At 39.6% G+C, this 22,500-nt stretch overlaps 1 protein-coding gene and 1 long non-coding RNA gene across 4 annotated transcripts; both read right to left on the bottom strand.

Moving 5' to 3' along the window:
* Positions 1-8,009: 8,009 nt before the first annotated feature.
* LOC143288182 (uncharacterized) lies at positions 8,010-9,996 on the bottom strand. The gene is made up of 2 exons (XR_013056048.1): positions 9,552-9,996; positions 8,010-9,474 (listed from the first exon to the last, which is right to left on the bottom strand). It is a non-coding gene; the product is annotated as an uncharacterized LOC143288182 (long non-coding RNA).
* Positions 9,997-10,460: 464 nt separating this feature from the next.
* On the bottom strand, positions 10,461-22,285 carry LOC143288181 (E3 ubiquitin-protein ligase TRIM56-like). Of its 3 annotated transcripts, none has more exons than XM_076596494.1 (5): positions 22,200-22,285; positions 19,975-20,658; positions 16,321-16,693; positions 13,008-13,105; positions 10,461-10,812 (listed from the first exon to the last, which is right to left on the bottom strand). In XM_076596494.1, exons 2-5 carry the CDS (start codon positions 20,623-20,625, stop codon positions 10,672-10,674), a joined length of 1,263 nt encoding a protein of 420 aa, XP_076452609.1. In that variant the 5' UTR covers positions 20,626-20,658; positions 22,200-22,285; the 3' UTR covers positions 10,461-10,671. The 3 variants fall into 3 exon arrangements, with proteins under 3 accessions (XP_076452609.1, XP_076452611.1, XP_076452610.1); XM_076596496.1 differs by lacking the exon at positions 22,200-22,285 and adding an exon at positions 21,709-21,987; XM_076596495.1 differs by lacking the exon at positions 22,200-22,285 and adding an exon at positions 21,716-21,987.
* Positions 22,286-22,500: the final 215 nt, after the last annotated feature.

Raw genomic sequence — 22,500 nt, 5'->3', positions numbered from 1 at the left:
TCAGTCTGTTAATTGCAATTTAGTTATCATGCTCTCTCTCCTATACGGCTTACTCCAGTATAGTGCTACATGATAAACTGATTCATTTGAGTCAATTTGACACAGTATAAGCTTTACCTAATCTATACTGTCAGTGTACTTTCACTAAATCAGCATAGCTTCAATCACTTTAACTGTACTATTTAAATGTATTAGAAATGTCATTTGATGTCAGTGTTTGGTCTTCACACATATGCATTACCAAGCGGTAGTCTTTCCATGTAATATGTATACATGTGCTTTATTATTCACTTGTGCCAACATGTTGTGCTAATGACATTTGTTTGTGTCATTCCAGGCACTGTCTTCTCTTAGGTCTTCTCTTTTAGGTCTTCTCTTTTTATATCTTTTTCTCTCATTATGTCTTCTTCTATTCTCTTCTCCTTTATGTCTTCTTCTTAGTTTTTCTCTCATAACTATTGTAAATAAAACAATAGAAAAACCCATTTGTGACTGGCCTCTATATGTTCCTGGCCTGTGCGTGGGATCTTGTCTATCCTTTAATACAGTAAATCATCATTTAGTTAGTTCTTTTGTACCGTCCCCTTGAATAACCACTCGGTACACGGCTACGCAAATAGTAAAGAGTGGTAACTCTCTCCATTCACAAGGTACACAACTTCAAGTCAGTGCTGCTTACGCTACCGATTCAGCTAACACACAGGTAAATAAAAGGTACATTGGAACAAAACCAGACACTTCCTTAAAAAAAAAAAATTTAAAAAAAAATAAAAAGGAGGGGGGGGGCGGGGGGGGGGGGGGGGGGGGGGGGTTACAAATAAGCTGCTGCACCAGAACCCTGGGCTTTTTGAAGAAGTGGCTGGGTTTGTTCCACAGTACCTTTCATTTACCTGTCTGCTAGGTGTGAATCAGTAGCATAAGCAGCACTGACTTGAAGTTGTGTACCTTGTGAATGGAGGGAGCTACCACTCTTTACTGTTTGTTAATCATTTCATCTCCTTGCCCAATTGTTTGTTCATTTCCTGATGATGATATAGCTGAAGATACTGACAGTGTTGCTGTTAGTGATGATGATATTGATGATGATGTAGTTGAAGATAATGAGTATTGCTGTTAGCGATGATGATAATGATGATGACGTAGTTGAGGATAATGACAGTGTTGCTGTTAGCGATGATGATATTGATGATGATGCAGTTGAAGATAATGACAGTGTTGTTGAAGATAATGACAGCGTTGTTGTTAGTGATGATGATACTGATGATGATGTAGTTGAAGATAATGACAGCGTTGTTGTTAGTGATGGTGATAATGATGATGATAAAGTTGAAGATAATGACAGCGTTGTTGTTAGTGATGGTGATAATGATGATGATGTAGTCGAAGATAATGACACCGTTGTTGTTAGTGATGATGATAATGATGATGATAAAGCTGAAGATAATGACAGTGTTGCTGGTAATTATGGTGGTGCTGATGATGGTGATGGTGATATATAGCAGATTTTTATACCACTCTCTCTCTCTTGGTATCACCTTGTCTCCCTCTCAGATATACAACAAAAGAAAATATAAGGCCATATGTGTACAAGATGTTTTCATGTCAGAAAAAAGGCACACATTTATTGTTTCTTTAGAATGTATACAACATTTGTTAAATATCATCATGCCATCTGTATACACTTCAGAAATAGAATAAGGTCTGGAAAAAGAAAGTTCAATTTCAATGTCATGAGCAGCACACAAATCAATATTCAAAGACTTTTAAAAGCATGGTTGATATGTTAGCACATTCTCTCTCTCTCTCTCTCTCTCTCTCTCTCTCTCTCTCTATATATATATATATATATATATATATATGTATATATATATTTATTTATTTATTTATTTATTTATTTGTATATTCATGTACATACACATGAAATCCAACATCCAAATCATACCAGCTCACATTTCTACAAACAGAATCAAACCACATCACAACCAGAGTTCAAATGAAATTTTCAATCAACACAAGAATGCATGTCCAAAAAAAGCATTACACCATACAAAGATATCAATCATTTTGTGCTTTCAATGGAGGGGAATATTTGTTGCACACTGTCATGCTGTCTGTACATACTTCACAAACAGAATAAGGTCTGGAAAAAAGAAAATTCAATTTCACTGTTATGAGCAGCACACAAATCAATATTCAAAGACCTTTTAAAAAAGCATTCTTGATATGTTAGCACGCTCTCTCTCTCTCTCTCTCTCTCTCTCTCTATATATATATATATATATATATATATATATAGTAGGCCTCCTTCGGTCATGGCTGACCATGGATAGAGTATATCCAACCTAATGTCTAATTGGGCTGTCTGCTTGGACCAAGCAGCGTCGCCTGTGACTGTAGATATATATATATATATGTATGTATATATATATATATATATATATATATATATATATATATATATATATATATAGTAGTAGGCCTCCTTCGGTCATGGCTGACCATGGATAGAGTATATCTGACCTAATGTCTAATTGGGCTGTCTGCTTGGACCAAGCAGCGTCGCCTGTGACTGTAGAGACCGATGCGAGAGAGACAGTCTCTGTCGCAGCGGTCACATGTGTAAGCTGATGCTGGTCTGTTGGCTGCCGTCCCTTTTCTGCGAGCTCGCTTTTCTGCTGCAGCAGCTGACAGTTTGTCCTCACCAATCCGTAGCTGATTCTTGATAGTGCTTCTCCAGCTGTTGCAGTCATCTGCAAGGTTCTCCCAGGACTCAATGTTGATCTCAAGCGCCTTCATGTCATGTTTGCAAACATCTTTGTACCTCAGCTGTGGGCGGCCGATGCTTGTCTGCTCCGTGGCGAGCTCTCCATAAAGGATGTCTTTTGGGATGCGACCTTCTTCCATGTGGCGAACGTGGCCCAGCCAGCGCAGCCGACACTGTCTCAGCATGGTATACATATATATATATATATATATATATATATATATATATATATATATATATATATATATGTACATACACATGACATCCAACATCCGAATCATGCCAGCTTACATTTCTACAAACAGAATCAAACCACATCGCAACCAGTGTTCGACTGAAATTTTCATTCACCACAAGAATACATGTCCAAACAAAGCATTACACCGTCCAAAGATATCATTTTGTGCTTTCAAAGGGGGGGTAAACAGACAACCCATAAAACCTGATACCAAAATGTATTCATCTGGCACAATATTAACACCAATTTTAACTGATACAGTAATAGTGTAACGCTATTTACCTGTCAAAACAATAACACCAATCTTAACTTTAATATGGATCAGAAGTGTGGTTCCATTTAATTTGAATGGGAATGACAAATTTGTAAGTAGATCCCCCCCCCCCCCCCACACCCCCACACCCCTCCCCACGTCTAAAATCACAGTATGTGGATATACATCAAACTGAAGAACACACACCTCAATTCTTTTAAGCCTGCTTTGAAAACACATCTTTTCCAACAACAGTAAATTTCCAGTGCTGGTGTTGTCGGTATGAGCTGGATCCAAATGCTGGTTTTATTCACAATAACTAAGGAACCTTTGTTCAACCTTTTAAGTTCAATTGTGGCAGGTCCACTTCCTTTGCGTTAGCTGTGCTTGACTATGTGTGTATACATATGTATGTGTACATAACTACACGCATGTATATGAATGTGTATTGTGTGTGCGTGTGCATGTGTTTACGTAAGTTTGTGCCTATGTGTGCGTATGTGTTAGGGTAGCTGTTAGATACACATGTATGTTAAAATGTATGTATGCAGTGTGTGTGTGTGTGTGTGTGTGTGTGTGCGTGTGTGCGCGTGTGTGTGTGTAGTCACATTTTGGTGTGTGTATGTAACATAGATATGATGTTTTATGTTAACAAAAGCGTTTTTGTAAAGCACCTAGAGCAGATTTCTGGATAGTGTGCTATATAAGTATCCATTATTATTATTATCTATTATTATTATTAACCTGTTTGCCATTACTGTGCGTGGCTGGGAGCTTGTGAAGTGTCTGTGCATCCATGCATGTCTGTGTGTGAGTGCCGGCGTGTTGCAGGGATGTGTTTTCTAGAAGGCGTCATGGGTGGGTGGGTGGGTGGGAGTTTTTTTTCCATGTCCAGTTGCATGAGTGTAGTCTGGCGCATGTTGTTTCCCTGCGTGTGTGAAGGGGGGAGGGATGTGGCGGGGGAGGTGGGAGGAGAGGGTTTCAGTTTCAGTTTCAGTTTCAGTAGCTCAAGGAGGCGTCACTGCGTTCGGACAAATCCATATACGCTACACCACATCTGCCAAGCAGATGCCTGACCAGCAGCATAACCCAACGCGCTTAGTCAGGCCTTGAGAAGAAAAAAAGGTGAATAAATAATAGATAAGCTTACATAAATAAATAAATAAATAAATAAATAAATAATAATTATGATATAAAAAAAGGTAGTAGTAATGATAATAATAATAAAATAGGAGGAGAGGGGAGGGAGGGGAACGAAATGTCAAATACTTTGAGCAATATTTCTGGAAATATGCACTATATGAATGCCCATTAGCAGCAGTAGTTGTTGTAGTAGTAGCAGTACAATGGTTTAACATTACAACCATACCAACATGACACCACTGACACTGGATACTAACAGTTCAGAATATTCCCATTGCAATAATTCTTTTTTAAAATGTTTAAATAGAAATAGCAGCCTTAATGTAAACAGAATAAGATATCGCAGTACAAGGGAAGCATGATGATTTGAATAAAAGAGCTTCCATCTCACCCTATCATCAGCTCAGTCATTTTCACTGCATTGGTTGAATATTGAGCAATAACACACTGGAAGCTCGATGATTTGAATAAAGGAGCTTACATTTCACCGTCATCACATCAGACTTTTCCACTATACTGGCTGAATATTTAGCAGTATGTCAACACTCGGCTTATATCACAGATTGACATAAGTTTACATTTGGGCCAACAGCAAAGTGAGAGCTGTATTATCAGTGGTTTCTCCAGTCAATGGGAAATCATTTACAGCTTAATCTTTTTGTGAAGGACTATGACTCTCAAACTAGGAGGTAAAATTGCACTGGCTCTTAGTGCTGCAGCCTTGGGGGGTTAGTTGGCCTTTGGGAACCATCCCAGCGCCGACTGTCCTAAACCCCTCTTGGCCGAGAGAGTGGGGATTAACTTGGGCAAGACACTCTCCACTATAATCAAATTCTAGCCCAAATAGTCGGAACATCAGTTGCCTCCTCTGCTGTTCTGATAGTCATAGTCGGACACGACTGACTATCAGATATATATATATATATATATATATATATATATATATATATATATGTCAAGGAATCAGCCAATAAAAACATATTGATTAATATATTAATATAAGAATAATTATGCATTTAAATAAACGTGCAGTAGGGAGCAAAATTATAAAAATGAAATTCTGATGTTGCAAAAATAAAATGATGACAAGCAATATTTGGAAACCAAACTTTTTTTTTTCAATTCAACATAAGAAAACATGTTGAAAAGCCACATTATATTTTTGAGAAAATCCTTCACAAAATCCATGATTAAATCAATGAATACAAAAAAAAAAGGCTGCAGATAACAATAGCGCACCATGCAATTGTTATCATTATCAATTAATATAGTATGCAATGGGTATAGTAGCTACAATGAAATGTAGCTGGGTTTGTAGAAATAGCGCATGTTATTCCATTCAACGATGGGCGCAACAGCCGAGTGGTTAAAGCGTTGGACTTTCAATCTGAGGGTCCCAGGTTCTAATCTCAGTGACAGCGCCTGGTGGGTAAAGGGTGGAGATTTTTCCCATCTCCCAGGTCAACGTATGTGCAGACCTGCTCGTGCCTCACGAACCCCCTTCATGTATATATGCAAGCAGAAGATTAAATACGCACGTTAAAAATCCTGGAATCCATGTCAGCGATCGGTGGGTTATGGACACAAGAACATACCCAGCATGCACATCCCTGAAAACAGAGTATGGCTGCCTACACTGCAGGGTAAAAACGGTCATACATGTAAAAGCCCACTCGTGTACATACGAGTTGCAGCCCATGAACAAAGAAGAAGAAGAAGATTCCAATCAACACTTTCTGTGGAAAGGTGAACACATCAAACATTTTAGCCATTATTACAGGATTTCTTTCATGAACAATCTCATAATGCCAGACCTGAACTAATCTCAAGAATTACTGACCATTTTGAAATGGAGGAAAATATTATCACAGATAAAGTATTCAATCTCATTTTGATGCAGGTAATGAGCTATAAATAATATATTCATGAAATAAGTTAAGCAGATAAATGCATGCCAAAATCATCACATTTTCAAAGACTACAAATGTCACGTTTTGACATTGAACAATATATCACTAAAGTTTTAAAAGTGATTCATAAGCTGTCTACTTTTATAAATAACTGAAACTATAATAAACATGTCTATTTCATTCACACGAGTAGCTAAGATTTTGCTTATCAATGTTCAATCTCTTTCTGTTCTGTGTAAAATACATTGTACTGAGTGGTTTAGTGTAAAATGTCAACACATATGACTTTTTTTATAATTAAATCTTGTGTAGCATAAATATATAGGTCATTAAAAATTTAAAAAATCTCACAAAACTTTGGCTGGTCACATGATTCCTCATTTTACTGAAAATGTTTGCAAAATGGCAAAAGCAGGGTGCATAAAACAAATTCTCAGCAAGTTTTGGCTCAATTTCAATGTATTCTTTAGCAAACTGTAAAGCAAACATATCAGCACAGCTGCCATAACATACAGTACTGCTGAAGAGATGGACAGAGTACTGTTTGATCTGCAACACGATAGTGACAATGAAATCGTTGAAGAAAAAGTGAAGTAACGTTTTTGATCTAGTGAAGTGAATCTCATTATCCTGACAAGGATTACACCTTACCAAGTATACTGACAGGTTCAGTGTTTTCGGTGTGGGCAGATTGTTTTGTGTGCAGGACGTGGTGGTGGTCTAATGGTGAAAATATTGTAAACAATATGCTTGCATATTGCAGTTATAGTATAATGGTGTAAACAACATGTTTGTATATTGCAGTCAAGCATAACAGTGTTTCTGAGCGAGTGTGTGTGTGGGTGGGAGGGTGTGTGAGTGTTTGTGTGCGTTGAAAAATTTTAATGAGGAAAGAAAACAGCACAATTGCATTTCAAGTATCCAATACATTAGTGAATATTTCAGTGCCATTAACTTTCCATTAAATACCGAGACTTGATATTTTCTGCAACATATGTTATGAGCTTGGTTTTTGGGGCGGGGGTTGGGGGGGGGGTTGTTTTTTTTCTATAATTTTTTTGTAAATATTTGTTTTCTATCAAATCAAATCAAATCTTGGTCATCTCCTCATGATTGGGAGATGTCTCATCCTGTCAACAATGAACATAATCATGATGATTATAATGACTAATGTCCATTCATTTTCCTTCAATAAAATATTATGCACTCTAAAATACCTTTGAGCATTCTTTTATTTTAGTGTGTGTGTGTGTGTGTGTGTGTGTGATTTGTGTGTGTGTGTGATTTGTGTGTGTGTGTGTGTGTGTGTGAGAGAGAGAGAGAGAGAGATTGAATATAATCATGATGATTATAATGTCCATTCATTTTCCTTCAATAAAATATGATGCACTCTAAAATACCTTTGAGCATTCTTTTATTTTAGTGTGTGTGTGTGTGTGTGTGTGTGTGTGTGTGTGTGTGTGTGTGTGTGTGTGTGTGTGAAAGAGAGAGAGAGAGAGATTGAACATAATCATGATGATTATAATGTCCATTCATTTTCCTTCAATAAAATATTATGCACTCTAAAATACCTTTGAGCATTCTTTTATTTTAGTGTGTGTGTGTGTGTGTGTGTGTGTGTGTGTGTGTGTGTGTGTGTGTGTGTGTGTGTGTGTGTGATTTGTGAGTGTGTGTGAGTGAGTGTGTGTGTGTGTGTGTGTGTGTGTGTGTGTGTGTGTGTGTGTGTGTGTGTGTGAAAGAGAGAGAGAGAGAGACTGGTGGAATTTTGGCAAAATTACTAACATTTACAGGAGGCAACAAGTTAAAAGCCATTTGCATAAGTAATGCACAAGTTCATCAAAAGACTAACTGACAGTCTTTTGTATCAGAAATTCACAAATTCATTAAAAGACCAATGTCATTTTGAATAAGTTACAGTAAAACGTATTCAAAAATAATTATATGAAAAAAAAATTGTCCATTTGAGTAAGCTAAGGCACAACTTGAAAAAAGGTTGAGGCCGTAAGTTTAAATTTAAGTACAACACAACTTTAAAAAAAAAAAAAAAACAGAAGTAAGGCACAACCTTCAAAAAATAAACAAACAAAAAACCAATTAGGTGCACTCGCATAAGACACATACTTTACAAAACACTATCTTACGAATGAAACAAAACAGACATGTTTCACATTTCTTTCTCAGCGTGCATGTGTGTGTGTGTGTGTGAATGTGTGTATGTGTGTGTATGTGTGTAAATCCAATGTGTGTGTGTGTGTATGAGGGTATTTGTGTGTGCAAGCATGTGTGTGTGTGTGTGTGTGTGTGTGTGTGTGTGTGTGTGTGTGTGTGTGTATGTGCTTGCATACACCTGTGCATGCATGTGTGAGTATCCATGGTCACATCCTGTGAATAATGTTTGCAAGTCTGGCATAGCTGGATTCAAGATTCAAGCCTTCAAGGTAAAAAAAATAAAAAAAAAATAAAATAAAATAAATAAATAAATAAACATCCCAAAACTACTGTTTATAAAGGCACTTTTTTTTTTTCTGTGCACAACTACTTAGGAGACTGTATCACATGTTGGACACTGTGTGTCAACATGTCTGCCAGGTATGAATCCAGCCCCGATATGGCCCACTGAACTCTGTCTGGACTGTGAGTTAGGAACAACAGTGTCAGGAATGCCAGGCAGTGACTCAGTCAGCAGCAAACAGCTGCAGTCTGGAGCTGCCCAAAGCTGCCCATGTGATACCAAAACCCGATGGCATACAATGGACTCCATAGACACACACCTACAGTTCACACTGGCCAAAAGCGCCCATGAGATACTCATCTTGATAGCAGACGATGACGCAATAGGCAGCACACAGCTGTAGTTTGTATCGGCTGAAAATGTCATACATGTCATACCGTACCTAATAGCAGACACTGACTCAAATAGGCACAGACTCAGAGCCACAGTTAACAGCTGCCAAAAGCACCCATGCGATACCAGACCTGATGGTAGACGATGACTCAGTAGTCACACACCTACTGCTCATAGCTGCCCAAAGCCACCCATGTGATGCCAAAACCTGATGGCATACAATTGACTCCATAGACACACCCCTACAGTTCTTAGCTGCCCAAAGCCAACCCATGTGATGCCAAAACCTGATAGCATACAATTGACTCCATAGACACACACCTACTGTTCATAGCTGCCAAAAGCCACCCAAGGGATACCAAACCTAATAGCATACAATTGACTCCATAGACACACACCTACTGTTCATAGCTGCCAAAAGCCACCCAGCTATGAAGCCACCCAAAGGATACCAAACCTGATGGCATACAATTGATTCCATAGACACACCCCTACAGTTGTTAGCTGCCCAAAACCACCCACGTGATACCAAAACCTCCTAGCATACAATTGACTCCATTGACACACACACACCTACAGCCCATAGCTGCCAATGACTCAATCAACACACACCTGCAGTTCATAGCAGCCGATGACTCAATCAGCAGCACACAACTGCAGCTCGATGCAGCCGATGACTCAATCAGCAGCACACAACTCCAGCTCATAGCAGCCGATGACTCAATCAGCAGCACACAACTCCAGCTCATAGCAGCCGATGACTCAGTCAGCAGCACATAACTGCAGCTCATAGCAGCCGATGACTCAATCAGCAGCACACAACTGCAGCTCATAGCAGCCAATGACTCAATCAGAAGCACACAACTGCAGCTCATAGCAACCAATGACTCAATCAGAAGCACACAACTGCAGCTCATAGCAACCAATGACTCAATCAGCAGCACACAACTGCAGCTCATAGCAGCCAATGACTCAGTCAGCAGTACACAACTGCAGCTCATAGCGTCTGTTGACTCAATCAGCAGCACACAGCTGCAGCTCATAGAGCCCGATGACTCAATCAGCAGCACACAACTGCAGCTCATAGCAACCAATGACTCAATCAGCAGCACACAACTGCAGCTAAAAGTAACCAATGACTCAATCAGAAGCACACAACTGCAGCTCATAGCAACCGATGACTCAATCAGCAGCACACAACTGCAGCTAAAAGTAACCAATGACTCAGTCAGCAGCACACAGCTGCAGTTCATAGCGGCCGATGACTCAATCAGCAGCACACAACTCCAGCTCATAGCAGCCGATGACTCAATCAGCAGCACACAACTCCAGCTCATAGCAGCCGATGACTCAGTCAGCAGCACATAACTGCAGCTCATAGCAGCCGATGACTCAATCAGCAGCACACAACTGCAGCTCATAGCAGCCGATGACTCAATCAGCAGCACACAACTGCAGCTCATAGCGGCCGATGACTCAATCAGCAGCACACAACTGCAGCTCATAGCGGCCGATGACTCAATCAGCAGCACACAACTGCAGCTCATAGCGGCCGAAAGCGCCCATGCGGTACCAGGCGTGGTGGCCGCCGTCCCACTTGACTCGCACGGTGTCCCCAGAGGTGTGCGTCACCGTGCCCTGTCCTGGGGGGTCTCCGTCCTGCAGGGAGAGAGAAACACACCCAGCAGGGGCTGACATCAGTGGTCACTGCAACCCTCTATCTTTTCTCCATCCACACACTTGCATGCACACATGCATGCACACATACATACACACACGCACAAGCATGTATGCATATATATATATGTATATATTATATATATCATATATATATCTCTCTCTCTCATCATAGAAGTTCACTGCGAATAATGAAGATGTCAGTGGCTTCACATTCAAGAGAATATATATATATATATAATTATCTATATGTCAGTATAGGTAGATTAATACTAACACATATGTGTGTGTGTGTGTACATACATACATATATAAATATATATATATATATATATATATATATATATATATATATATATATATATATATATATATATATATATATATGTATATGTATGTATGTATGTATGTGTATACATTATATATATATATATATATATATATATATATATATATATATATATATATATATATATATATATATGTATGTATGTATGTACATATGTATGTATGTATATGAAGAGAGAGAGAGAGACAGGGGAAGAGAGAGAGTGTGTGTGTGTCCGTGTGCTGCTGATGTTTTCAGTGTGTACATTTTTTTTTTCTTTAGCTTAATGTCTTTTCACTGTTTAGTGATATTAGACAGTCATTGTGTACATGTATGCATGTGTGTGTGTGTGTGTGTGTGTGTATGTGCATGCATGCCTGCGTGCGTGCGTGCGTGTGTGTTCGCATTTGCACTTTGACCGAATGCAGAACCTCTATTCGTGATATTTCCACACAACCCTGTCAAGATGAAACAGACCCTGTGCCAAGCACGAGATCTTCAGAACAAAAAGCTAAGCGAGTACACCCTGACAGAACAAATCCGGAACGGGGCTCGACGGGCGCAGCAGCCAAATGGTTAAAGCGTTGGACTTTCAATCTGAGGGTCCCGGGTTCGAATCTCGGTGACGGCGCCTGGTGGGTAAAGGGTGGAGATTTTTCCCATCTCCCAGGTCAACATATGTGGAGACCTGCTAGTGCCTGAACCCCCTTTGTGTGTATACGCAAGCAAAAGATCAAATACGCACGTTAAAGATCCTGTAATCCATGTCAGCGTTTGGTGGGTTATGGAAACAAGTACATACCCAGCATGCACACCCCTGAAAGCGGAGTATGGCTGCCTACATGGCGGGGTAAAAACGGTCATATACGTAAAAGCCCACTCGTGTATATATGAGTGAACGTGGGAGTTGCAGCCCACGAACAAAGAAGAAGAAGAAGAAGAAGAAGAACGGGGCTCCTTGGGCCCCTAGCTGAGGGGGTCTGCTGCAACCCAGGTCACACAGCAAGCTCTTCTTCTTCCTCTTCTTCTTCGTTCATGGTCTGCAAACTCCCACATTCACTCGTATAGATCTACACAAGTGGGCTTTTACGTGTGTGACCATTTTTACCCTGTCATGTTGGCAGCCATACTCTGTTTTCGGGGGGGGGGGGTGCAAAGTGGGTACGTTCTTGTCTCCATGAGACCCACTGAACGCCGACATGGATCACAGGATTTTTAATGTGCATATCTGATCTTGTATGACAGTCAATCACGTCTAACTATGACCATCAGAACAGCAGAGGAGGCAAAATATTTGTATTATGTCTGACTATGACCATCAGAACAGCAGAGGACGTGACTACCTGGGCTAGAATTCAACTATAGGGGAGAACTTCTTCTTCTTCTTCTTCTTCTGCGTTCACTCGTATGCACACGAGTGGGATTTGACGTGTATGACCGTTTTTACCCCGCCATGTAGGCAGCCATACTCCGTTTTTGGGGGTGTGCATGCTAGGTATGTTCTTGTTTCCATAACCTACCGAACGCTGACATGGATTACAGGATCTTTAACGTGCGTATTTGATCTTCTGCTTGCATATACACACGAAGGGGGTTCAGGCACTAGCAGGTCTGCACATATGTTGACCTGGGAGATCGTAAAAATCTCCACCCTTTACCCACCAGGCACCGTCACCGTGATTCGAACCCGGGACCCTCAGATTGACAGTCCAACGCTTTAACCACTCGGCTATTGCGCCCGTCGGGGAGAACATTTTGCCCAAGTTACATACATCCCCGCTCTCTGGGCCAAAAGCCTCAGCTGGCAAACTCTCCTGCATCCAAACAGCAGTGAAGACTTGGTTCAAACCTGATTTCCGTAGTCCCAGTCTTGCCCGCGCTTCACCCGGTCACCCACGTTGAGAATGCTGTTGGCCAGTTCCCGCCCTCTCCGTCTGCTGACAAATCCTGGCCACACAGACACAGAGAGCTGTCAGCAGCTTCACATCAAGTCAAGTCAAGTCAGCTTCTTATCATCTCCAAAGCGAAATTCGTGTGTGGTCGTGTATTGCCCATGCTAACAATACAAACATCAAAATATGCATGTGTGTAAAAGTGAAACATGTAAGTGTCTAAATCATCAAAAGGCCACACACAGTTACATCACACTGACATATCAAAGAACGTTTCATATTTAGAACACTTATAATTATCTAAGAAATAAAAACAGATAGATAGCTAGATAGCTAGATAGATAGACATATAGATAGATAGATATATAGACAGATAGATAGATAGATAGACAGATAGACTGATAGATAGACAGATGAAAAAACAAATACAACCACTGAGACATGTGCCTGATTCAATGCTCAATGAGATAAAATAAAGTAACACAGAAGAACATGTGGTTACAGGGAGCAAAGACAAAAGTTATAAAAAAATCAGCTTGCGACAGTTTTTTGTTTGTTTGTTGTTTTTTTTTGGGGGGAGGGGGTTCTAACACCTGGTAAACAATTAAAAAAGAAACAAAAATAAGGTGGAAATATAAACGAATCGTAATCAAAATTTCAATTAATTTACAACCTTCAGTTTCACAAACATTCATCTTAGTTCATTTCATAATTAAACAAATGATGCAGTTCCAAAGATGATATGAGTGAATCTGCAGAAATAAAAATCAAAACAACAAAAAAATCACACTTAAATCACTGAAAGGTGAATACATTGTGCAAATGATTGATGTTATTTTATAATTTTATGTATGCGAACCTATCAATTTCTTTATTTGCATTTTAACTCTTAACTCACTCAGTACGGCCAGTCCTCTCTTCTCCTCTACACAGACCCCTCGGTTGTCCAGTGGGTGTCTGAATGACCCAACCTTTAGCTTCCGTCGTCAGAATTGTAGTATTCTTTGTCAACATTCATGTCTTCAGTATAAGAGCCTTCCGCTTGCAATATTTTGATGATGGTAATTGGGGTGAAATGCTGTTAACGTCGTCTCTTTCGCCGTTCGTATGGAGAGAGTTAAAACGCCTCATCTTCAGCCCCTAACACTGGCATCACAATCTAAAACTGTCTGTTTCAGCCTCACTGCAGCATTACAGCCAGGCAAATTATCTCATTAGTTCCCATATTAAAACTGGATGCATTTAAAACAAACATGCCACATGCTGTTGTGGAGTGAAAACTTTCAAATAAACATGTATTCTTTTTAACTCTCTCCATACGAACGGCGAAAGAGACGGCGTTAACAGCGCTTCACCCCAATAACCACCATCAAAATATTACCAGCGGAAGGCTCTTACACTGAAGAGGTGAATGTTGACAAAGCATACCACAATTCTGACGACGGAAGCTAAAAGTTGGGTCATTGAGACACCCACTGGACATCCGAGGGGTCTGTGTAGAGGAGAAGAGAGGACTGGCCGTACTGAGTGAGTTAATGTGGTTGTGAAGCTTTGATTAGTCCAAAGTTTGTTTGTTTGTTTGTTTTTCTACCTAGCTTTCCCGAAAGATTGTTTGAAGATGTTGTTGAAAATTTCTTGTCATTGTTAGATATTTCTGAAAGTTTGCTTCAATATCCTGTTTGGATATTTGCTTTAATTTTCTTCTGTTTCTTTTTCTACACTGTATTAGTTTCTTATTCTTAATCTTATATTATATATATATATATATATATATATATATGGACATTTTCTTTGTTTTGCTTTGGTTTGTTTTTTGCTTAAAATCACAAAATGTGAATAGACATTAAACTGAAGAACTCACACTGGTATCAGTGGCTTTAGTCTCATGCCACTACATCTCCCCCCCCCCCCCATCCCTCCCCCCTGCCACCCCCTCATCCCCCCCAACCTCCCCCTCGATCCCCCCTTCCTCACCCCCCCCCCCCCCTCACCCCCACAACCACCCACACAGCCTTCTGCCTGGTGGTTAGCATCACTTTGTAGATCTATCCAAGCAATTTGTATTTGTATTTGTATTTCTTTTTATCACAACAGATTTCTCTGCGTGAAATTTGGGCTGCTCTCCCCAGGGAGAGTGCGTCACTACACGACAGCGCCACCCTTTTTTGCACTACGTGCAGTTTTATTTGTTATTCCTATCAAAGTGGATTGTTCTACAGAATTTTCTGCCAGGAACAACCCTTTTGTTGCCGTGGGTTCTTTTACGTGCACTGCGTGCATGCTGCACACGGGACCTCAGTTTATCATCTCATCCGAATGACTAGCATCCAGACCACCACTCAAGGTCTAGTGGAGGGGGAGAAAATATTGGTGGCTGAGCCGTGATTCGAACCAGCACGCTCAGATTCTCTCGCTTCCAAGGCGGACGTGGCACCTCTAGGCCATCACTCCACATAATAATGGTTATAATATACATTCAACACTTCACCTGATTCAGTGCTTGTTTGTTGGGCTGTGGGCTTCTATACTGTTAGACAGATCACTCTGGCTGTCTAATTATCCTTTTGACCTCCCTTGCATCTTTTTTTGGATCAACTAACAGAAGGTGTAGAGATCAAATTATATATCAGCAACAGAATTTTTTTTTTTTTTTTTTTTTCTTTTTCCCACAAGAAAGTTATCTGCTCTGTTTTCTTCCTGCTTCAATAATCACACTGCACTGGAAGCTTTGGGACCTCTTTGGATTGTGGTTTTTATCCTTCAGAGACTACACACACCACTACATTGTAAATAAGCCATACATGTCCACTGATCAACCATGCACTGTAAGAGATACCTTGACTGAAACATCTTACGGACCCTCAAGTCGCCTAGCTCCTGATGGAAATGATAATTTAATGACTCACACAATAACCAGATAATAAACTGAACTGACAGTGGGAGAATTTGTTTGGAAAAGAAATGTTTAAATTGAAGTATTAAACTTTTTTTTTTTTCCATGATATTCCCAAGTGTTGGAAAAAGACAGAAGAAAATTCACTTGGACAAACCACTGAAACATTTGAATTACTTACTAAACATCACAAATTCAAAATCCAATATGCATACTCTGTTAGAAAGAAAAACAGAGAAGAGAGAATTCACTGGGACTGCTTAACAAAGCATTCAAAACACCCAAACAGCTTGCAGGAGAGAAAATTCATTGGGACTGCTTAACAAAGCATTCAAAACAGCTCACAGAATTTTATCCTAAATAAGCTCCCAATTTACCGAGCTTGGCAATGTCCATCTTCAGTCTTTCCGGATCTGTCCCTGAGAGGAAGAAGTCAAAGTTGAGTTCCAGGGCTCCGTGGTCTAGGCTGTCCAAATGGTCCAGGCGGTCTCGCAAGGGCTGGCGCATCTGCAGCAAGGCGGCTTCCGAGGCGGACTGGGCCACGCGCTTCACCACCGCGGCGTTCTGCGTCAGGGCTGCCCGCGTCTTCTCTGTCGCTGCCAGCCCTAGACCCTTCATGCAAGAGTCCTCTTCAGCCTGAATCAGGGCGTTCAGCTTCTGGCGCTGTGCATCCAGTGCCTTCTGCAGGTCATCCATCCTGTCCTGGGCGACCTTCCGCATGCTGCTGAAGTGCTCTTTTGCTTTCTTCGACTGTGAAAAAATAAAATAAAAATAAGAAACAAACAAGGGAGAAGTTGGTGGCTATTGAAGTGATGAAGAACGTGGTTTTTTTTTGGGGGGGTTTAATACTAACGGGCCAAACATTTCTAACTCAGCATAGAAACCAAACAAGAAAAAAGTTGGTAGCTGAAGAAGAACATGTTTTTTTTAATAGGCCAAATGAGAAAATTTATTGAAAAAAGGGCTTGTGGCATTAAATCTAAAGATATATATATATATATATATATATCTAATATCAGATACAATTAATATCATATACATGATTCAGACTTGTTAGTCTGAAGAACCTGTGAGTAATTGAGTGTAGATCTATATCTATCACCTATCACCTTTACCAGTTCAGAAGTGTATAAAACTCCACTTCTTTTTGTGGATATCTATCATCTTTACCAGTACAGAAGTGTATAACTATAAAACTCCACTTCTTTTTGTGGGATATCTATCATCTTTACCAGTACAGAAGTGTGTAAAACTCCACTTCTTTTTGTGGGATATCTATCATCTTTACCAGTACAGAAGTGTATAAAACTCCACTTCTTTTTGTGGGATATCTATCATCTTTACCAGTACAGAAGTGTATAAAACTCTTCTTTTTCTCACAGCTCCTTTCCCCTTTCTGTGATTATTAGAGTCATTGTGTGTGTGTGTGTGTGTGTGTGTGTGTGTGTGTGTGTTTGTGTGTGTGTGAAATCTGTCCCCACAGACATGCTTATTTTATCAGCTTAATAAATAAAAAGAAAAAAAAAACAAGGATCAGTATGTTACTGTGTAATGTGAACACAATGTAACCATAATTGATAATACATTACAAATGCGCATTACGCTAGGCATGCGCGCACAGAGCATGATAAAATCCATGTAATTTTTTTATGAAGTCTTTTAATTAAGGATCAGAAAAAAGGCCACTTTTAAACAATTCTTAAGAACTTTTTTTTTTTATTTTTTTTTTTTAAACCTTCATAAACCCTTATGATAAATCATAAATATATGTCTTTTTAATTTTGTCTCAAAGAGAATGAGTAACATATGTGTTATAACTAAAACTGAATAAACAAAAGTTTTCTTCCTTTTTTTTTTTTTTTTGGCTTTTTGTTTGTTGTTGTTGTTGTTGTTTTGTGTGTGTGTGTGTTTTGTTTTTGGGGAAGGAGGAAGAAGCTGGGGGTGGGTGGTGGGGGGGGGGGGACAGGGAGGGGGGAGGTATTTTCACTGCTCAATGATAATGCGATATTAACCTATGGCAATTGATACAGTCCTCCTCAACACCCTAGACAAAATCCATTCCTGGACTGTCACAAACCAAGCCCCAGCAGTCCACACAGAAATAATGCTGTTCATGTGGTTCTAACATGGAAAGCATGCAATGTTACACACTGCATGAGAGCTTGATGTTCATGTGATTCTAACATGGAAAGCATGCAATGTTACACTGCATGAGAGCTTGATGTTCATGTGATTCTAACATAGAAAGCATGCAATGTTACACACTGCATGAGAGCTTGATGTTCATGTGATTCTAACATGGAAAGCATGCAATGTCACACACTGCATGAGAGCTTGATGTTCATGTGATTCTAACATAGAAAGCATGCAATGTTACACTGCATGAGAGCTTGATGTTCATGTGGTTCTAACATAGAAAACATGCAATGTTACACACTGCATGAGAGCTTGATGTTCAAGTGATTCTAACATGGAAAGCATGCAATGTTACACTGCATGAGAGCTTGATGTTCATGTGATTCTAACATACAAAGCATGCAATGTTACACACTGCATGAGAGCTTGATGTTCATGTGATTCTAACATGGAAAGCATGCAATGTTACACTGCATGAGAGCTTGATGTTCATGTGATTCTAACATAGAAAGCATGCAATGTTACACACTGCATGAGAGCTTGATGTTCATGTGATTCTAACATAGAAAGCATGCAATGTTACACACTGCATGAGAGCTTGATGTTCATGTGATTCTAACATAGAAAGCATGCAATGTCACACACTGCATGAGAGCTTGATGTTCATGTGATTCTAACATGGAAAGCATGCAATGTTACACTGCATGAGAGCTTGATGTTCATGTGATTCTAACATGGAAAGCATGCAATGTTACACTGCATGAGAGCTTGATGTTCATGTGATTCTAACATAGAAAACATTCAATGTTACACTGCATGAAAGCTTGACGATTTTCATTTATAACTGAAATGTAAGTTACCTTAAGAGAAGAAAAACTATGAAAATGTGTTGACTGTTAACAATAATGGCTTACATTTCATGAACTTTGTAAAGTAGTACTGGTCTTTTATTCTGCTTTTCATAACATGGTAAAATTTACACGGAGTGCACTGTTTACTTTTCTCCCTTTAAGTTTTCAGGCTGCAATTGGTGTTGTTTTTTTGTTGTTGTTTTTGTTTGTTTGTTTGCTTTGTTTTGTTTTTTGTTGTTGTTGTTTTCATTTCTCAGTTTTTTTTTTGTTACAACTATGAGTTTTGCTCTGTAACTCACAAAGTTGGTATTGTATATTTCTGATCATGGATATGACATGCTGTGAAAATATATATAAATATGTACATGTATACTTACAATGTTCCTCCCTGTTTAAGTACAAAATGAGGGAAATAATTAGAAAGTTCTAAAACATGTTTATTTCAATTTAAATGTCTCGTGTCAGTGCTTACAATACAGGGGAAATGATTGATTACTTTCTCAAAGTTGTAACTGTAAGTTACACATGTTTGTTTTAAATGTCTTGTGTCAAAGCTTACAAGAGAAAAGGTTAATTACTCTCTAAACGTAGTAAACACGTGTTTGTTTAATGTTTCATGACAATGTTTATGAGGGAAATTGTCACATTCTCAAAATTGTAAACACACATTTGTTTAATGCCTCATGTCACTGTTTATTAGGGAAATTATTACATTCTGAAAGTTGTAAAACATGCTTGTTTGATGTCACATGTCAATGCCTGTGATGGAAATGATTACATTCTAAAAGCTGTTAAACACATGTTTGTTTAATGTCTCACGTCAAGCTTTCACTTACAGGGGAAATGATAACATTCTCAATTTTGTGAATATATTGTTGTTTAATGTTTCATGTCAATGCTTTCAAGGTAAACGATTACATTCTTAAAGTTGGAAACATTTGTTTGATTATTTAATGTCTCGAGGCAAAGCTATTTATATGATAAAATGACTGAATTCTCAAAGTTACAAAACATGTTTGTTTAATCAAATGTCTCATGTCTTACCCGCTTCAACAGCAGAGATTCCTTCATCCTCAAGTTCTGAACTCGCATGTTGAGCTCGCATCTGGTATCCGCTGCCATCTCTGCCACTGTCTTCTTGCCAGCACAAAGACTGTGACGGGCGGTGTCGCACGCACTGCAGATGGCCTCTTCGTGGGCAGGACAGTAGAGCTCAGCCAGGCTGTCAGGGTGAGTCCTGCACATCACACGCTCACAACTCCTCGCCAGCTTCACAACGTTCACCTGGTTCAGGTTTTCCAGCGAGTGGTTTTTCGTGGCGCTCATCTTCCTGTGACCTTTTTGACAGTTCGGGCAAAGTTTGACGGCGCACTGGACGCAGTAAGACATGATTTCACAGTAGACAGACTCGCACAACCCGCAGGTATGAGGGCGTCGCAGGACTCTATGGCTCTCCACCAGAGCAGCGGTGTGCAAGTCGGTCGGCAGGGCGTTCACTTCAGCCACAAAGTCTGCCGGACCCAGGGCACCCGAGGACAGAATGGACGCCCGACAGAGTGGGCAGGTGGCTTGGTGCCTCCCCGCGCCCAGCCAGGACAGCACGCACCTCTGGCACACCAGGTGTCCGCAAGGTAAAACCTTTGGGTCCACGTAGTCGTCATGGCACACGGGGCACTCGTAATCAGAAGATGCCATTGAAGAGTGTGTAGTTCTTTCTTCTTGCTGTTCCTGAAAAAAAAAACCCACCATGTAATGACATTTAATGAATGTGAAAAAATCATGTTTCCTTGCTTAATCAGATGATGCCATTGAAAAATGGTTTGGTTTTGTTTGTTTCTGAAAAAAACACATATGGGAGTTAAAAGTATGTTTGATTGCTTGTTGTTTCAACTTGCACATGCTCATTGTGACTGTCACATAATGGATATGGACAAGCATAAATTGTTTCCTTTCTTGTTTGTTAAATACTGATAAACAATACCAAAAACATATGACATGGAATTCCCAGATATAGAGAAAATTTGTTTTAACTTTAAACAAAACAAAAACAAAAATCATAAAACTCTAAAGTGATACACACACACACACACACACACACACACACACACACACACACACATCACAAAAAGTATTAAGTACAACAATCCACATAATTATTGTTGTAGTAAATATGGTGGACAGATGAAAATGAAATTTTTCATCAAAACAAATCTTTTTTTTTTTTAATGACAGCAAAACAATTAATTTTATTATCTAAGGATATATATATATATATATATATATATATATATGCCAAAGGTATGGCCATGTAGCAAGAACCAATGGCCTTGCTCGAATAAGTCACTGAAAAGGAAGAGATAGGGAGAGACAGAGAGAGGCAGAGAGAAAGAGAGAGTGAGATGATATCTTGAGAAAGAGAGAGAGAAAGAGAGAGAGAGAGAGAGAATGGTATTCTGGAAAAGAGAGAGAGATAGAGACAGAGAGAGAGAGAGTAATTTTAAAGTTTCATGAGAATCTCCATGCTTGTTGTCATTGACTGCATGAGTTTTGTTGCAGAAAATTCACTTCGGTCAGGAACTGTTTGCCTATTATTTACTGTATTAACAACTGGTAACAAACCTACAAAACTTCTGCTTGAAATGTTTTTGCAAATTCATGTCCTGTTCCAGAATTCTTTGACAGTTTCTGACTCTGCACATCTTTTGTTCTTTCTTTCCCCGATGCCTCTATGATCACTGAAGGTTACTGATCAAATCTGTACAAGTTTGCCAGTCTTACCAGTTACCTTGACGCTTTTACTAGGTCAGACGACGATTCAAGATGGCACTGGTATTTGGAGATCTTACGAAGTGAATAACAAACCCCTTTGATCCTGTAGTATCAGTTCGACTCGTGCACGAGACGACACAATGTGAATGACTGCTGCAGAAATGAGCTGAATGTTAGTCTTGTGACATCCGCTTTAAGATAACTGTGATCATAATGATGTCTTCGTCAGTTCTTCATTTCCACGTCTTCAATTCTCGACAAGGGTTAGGTAAGGAGATATGTCGCTTGCGCCATAAACTTTTTTGAACACAAGGAAGTGAATATAAATATCACAAGTAAAGGTAAGATTTCGCAATCACCGTCAGAAACAGGATGCAAAACATGAATTGATGAAAGCAATTTCTTGACGCTCATGGAAGAAAATGGGTAATTCTTGTAAGTTTAGTAGCCGTGAGTGTTAGCAAATTAGTCTCATCATGAACTTAAATGTAAAAACTAACCTGATTCCAGTGAAAGAGTGTGATTGTAAGTGAAATAATTAACAGGCAAACACGCTCCACGCCAGGTTTCGGTTTCCTCCAGTGTACACAATGTTGACCCCAGTGTCTTATCACCGAAACCGGCCAGCATATTTTGTATTCTTTCGGTCCACTGTATGGGTGCCCCCCAATCAGTAGTTAATTAGATAATAGGTCCCCTACCCCCCGGTCCCCCCCCCCCTCTTCCCCACCCCCTCTCTTACCCTAATATTTTTGGGGTTTTTTAGTTTATTTTTGGGGCCCTGCTGTCTTAGATCAGCAA

The sequence above is a fragment of the Babylonia areolata genome, chromosome 12, assembly GCF_041734735.1.
Source record: "Babylonia areolata isolate BAREFJ2019XMU chromosome 12, ASM4173473v1, whole genome shotgun sequence".
Lineage (NCBI taxonomy): Eukaryota > Metazoa > Mollusca > Gastropoda > Neogastropoda > Buccinidae > Babylonia > Babylonia areolata.
Note: the sequence above shows the minus strand (reverse complement) of the source record. Positions and strands in the feature narration are given on the sequence as shown.

Coding starts and splice junctions, on each gene's coding strand:
- LOC143288181 (XM_076596494.1), bottom strand. CDS start 20,625: ATGGCATCTTCTGATTACGAGTGCCCCGTGTGCCATGACGACTACGTG. Junction 16,694..19,974: donor AATCTCTGCTGTTGAAGCGG/GTAAGACATGAG, acceptor ATTTTTTCACAG/TCGAAGAAAGCAAAAGAGCA. Junction 13,106..16,320: donor GATGGACATTGCCAAGCTCG/GTAAATTGGGAG, acceptor CTGTGTGGCCAG/GATTTGTCAGCAGACGGAGA.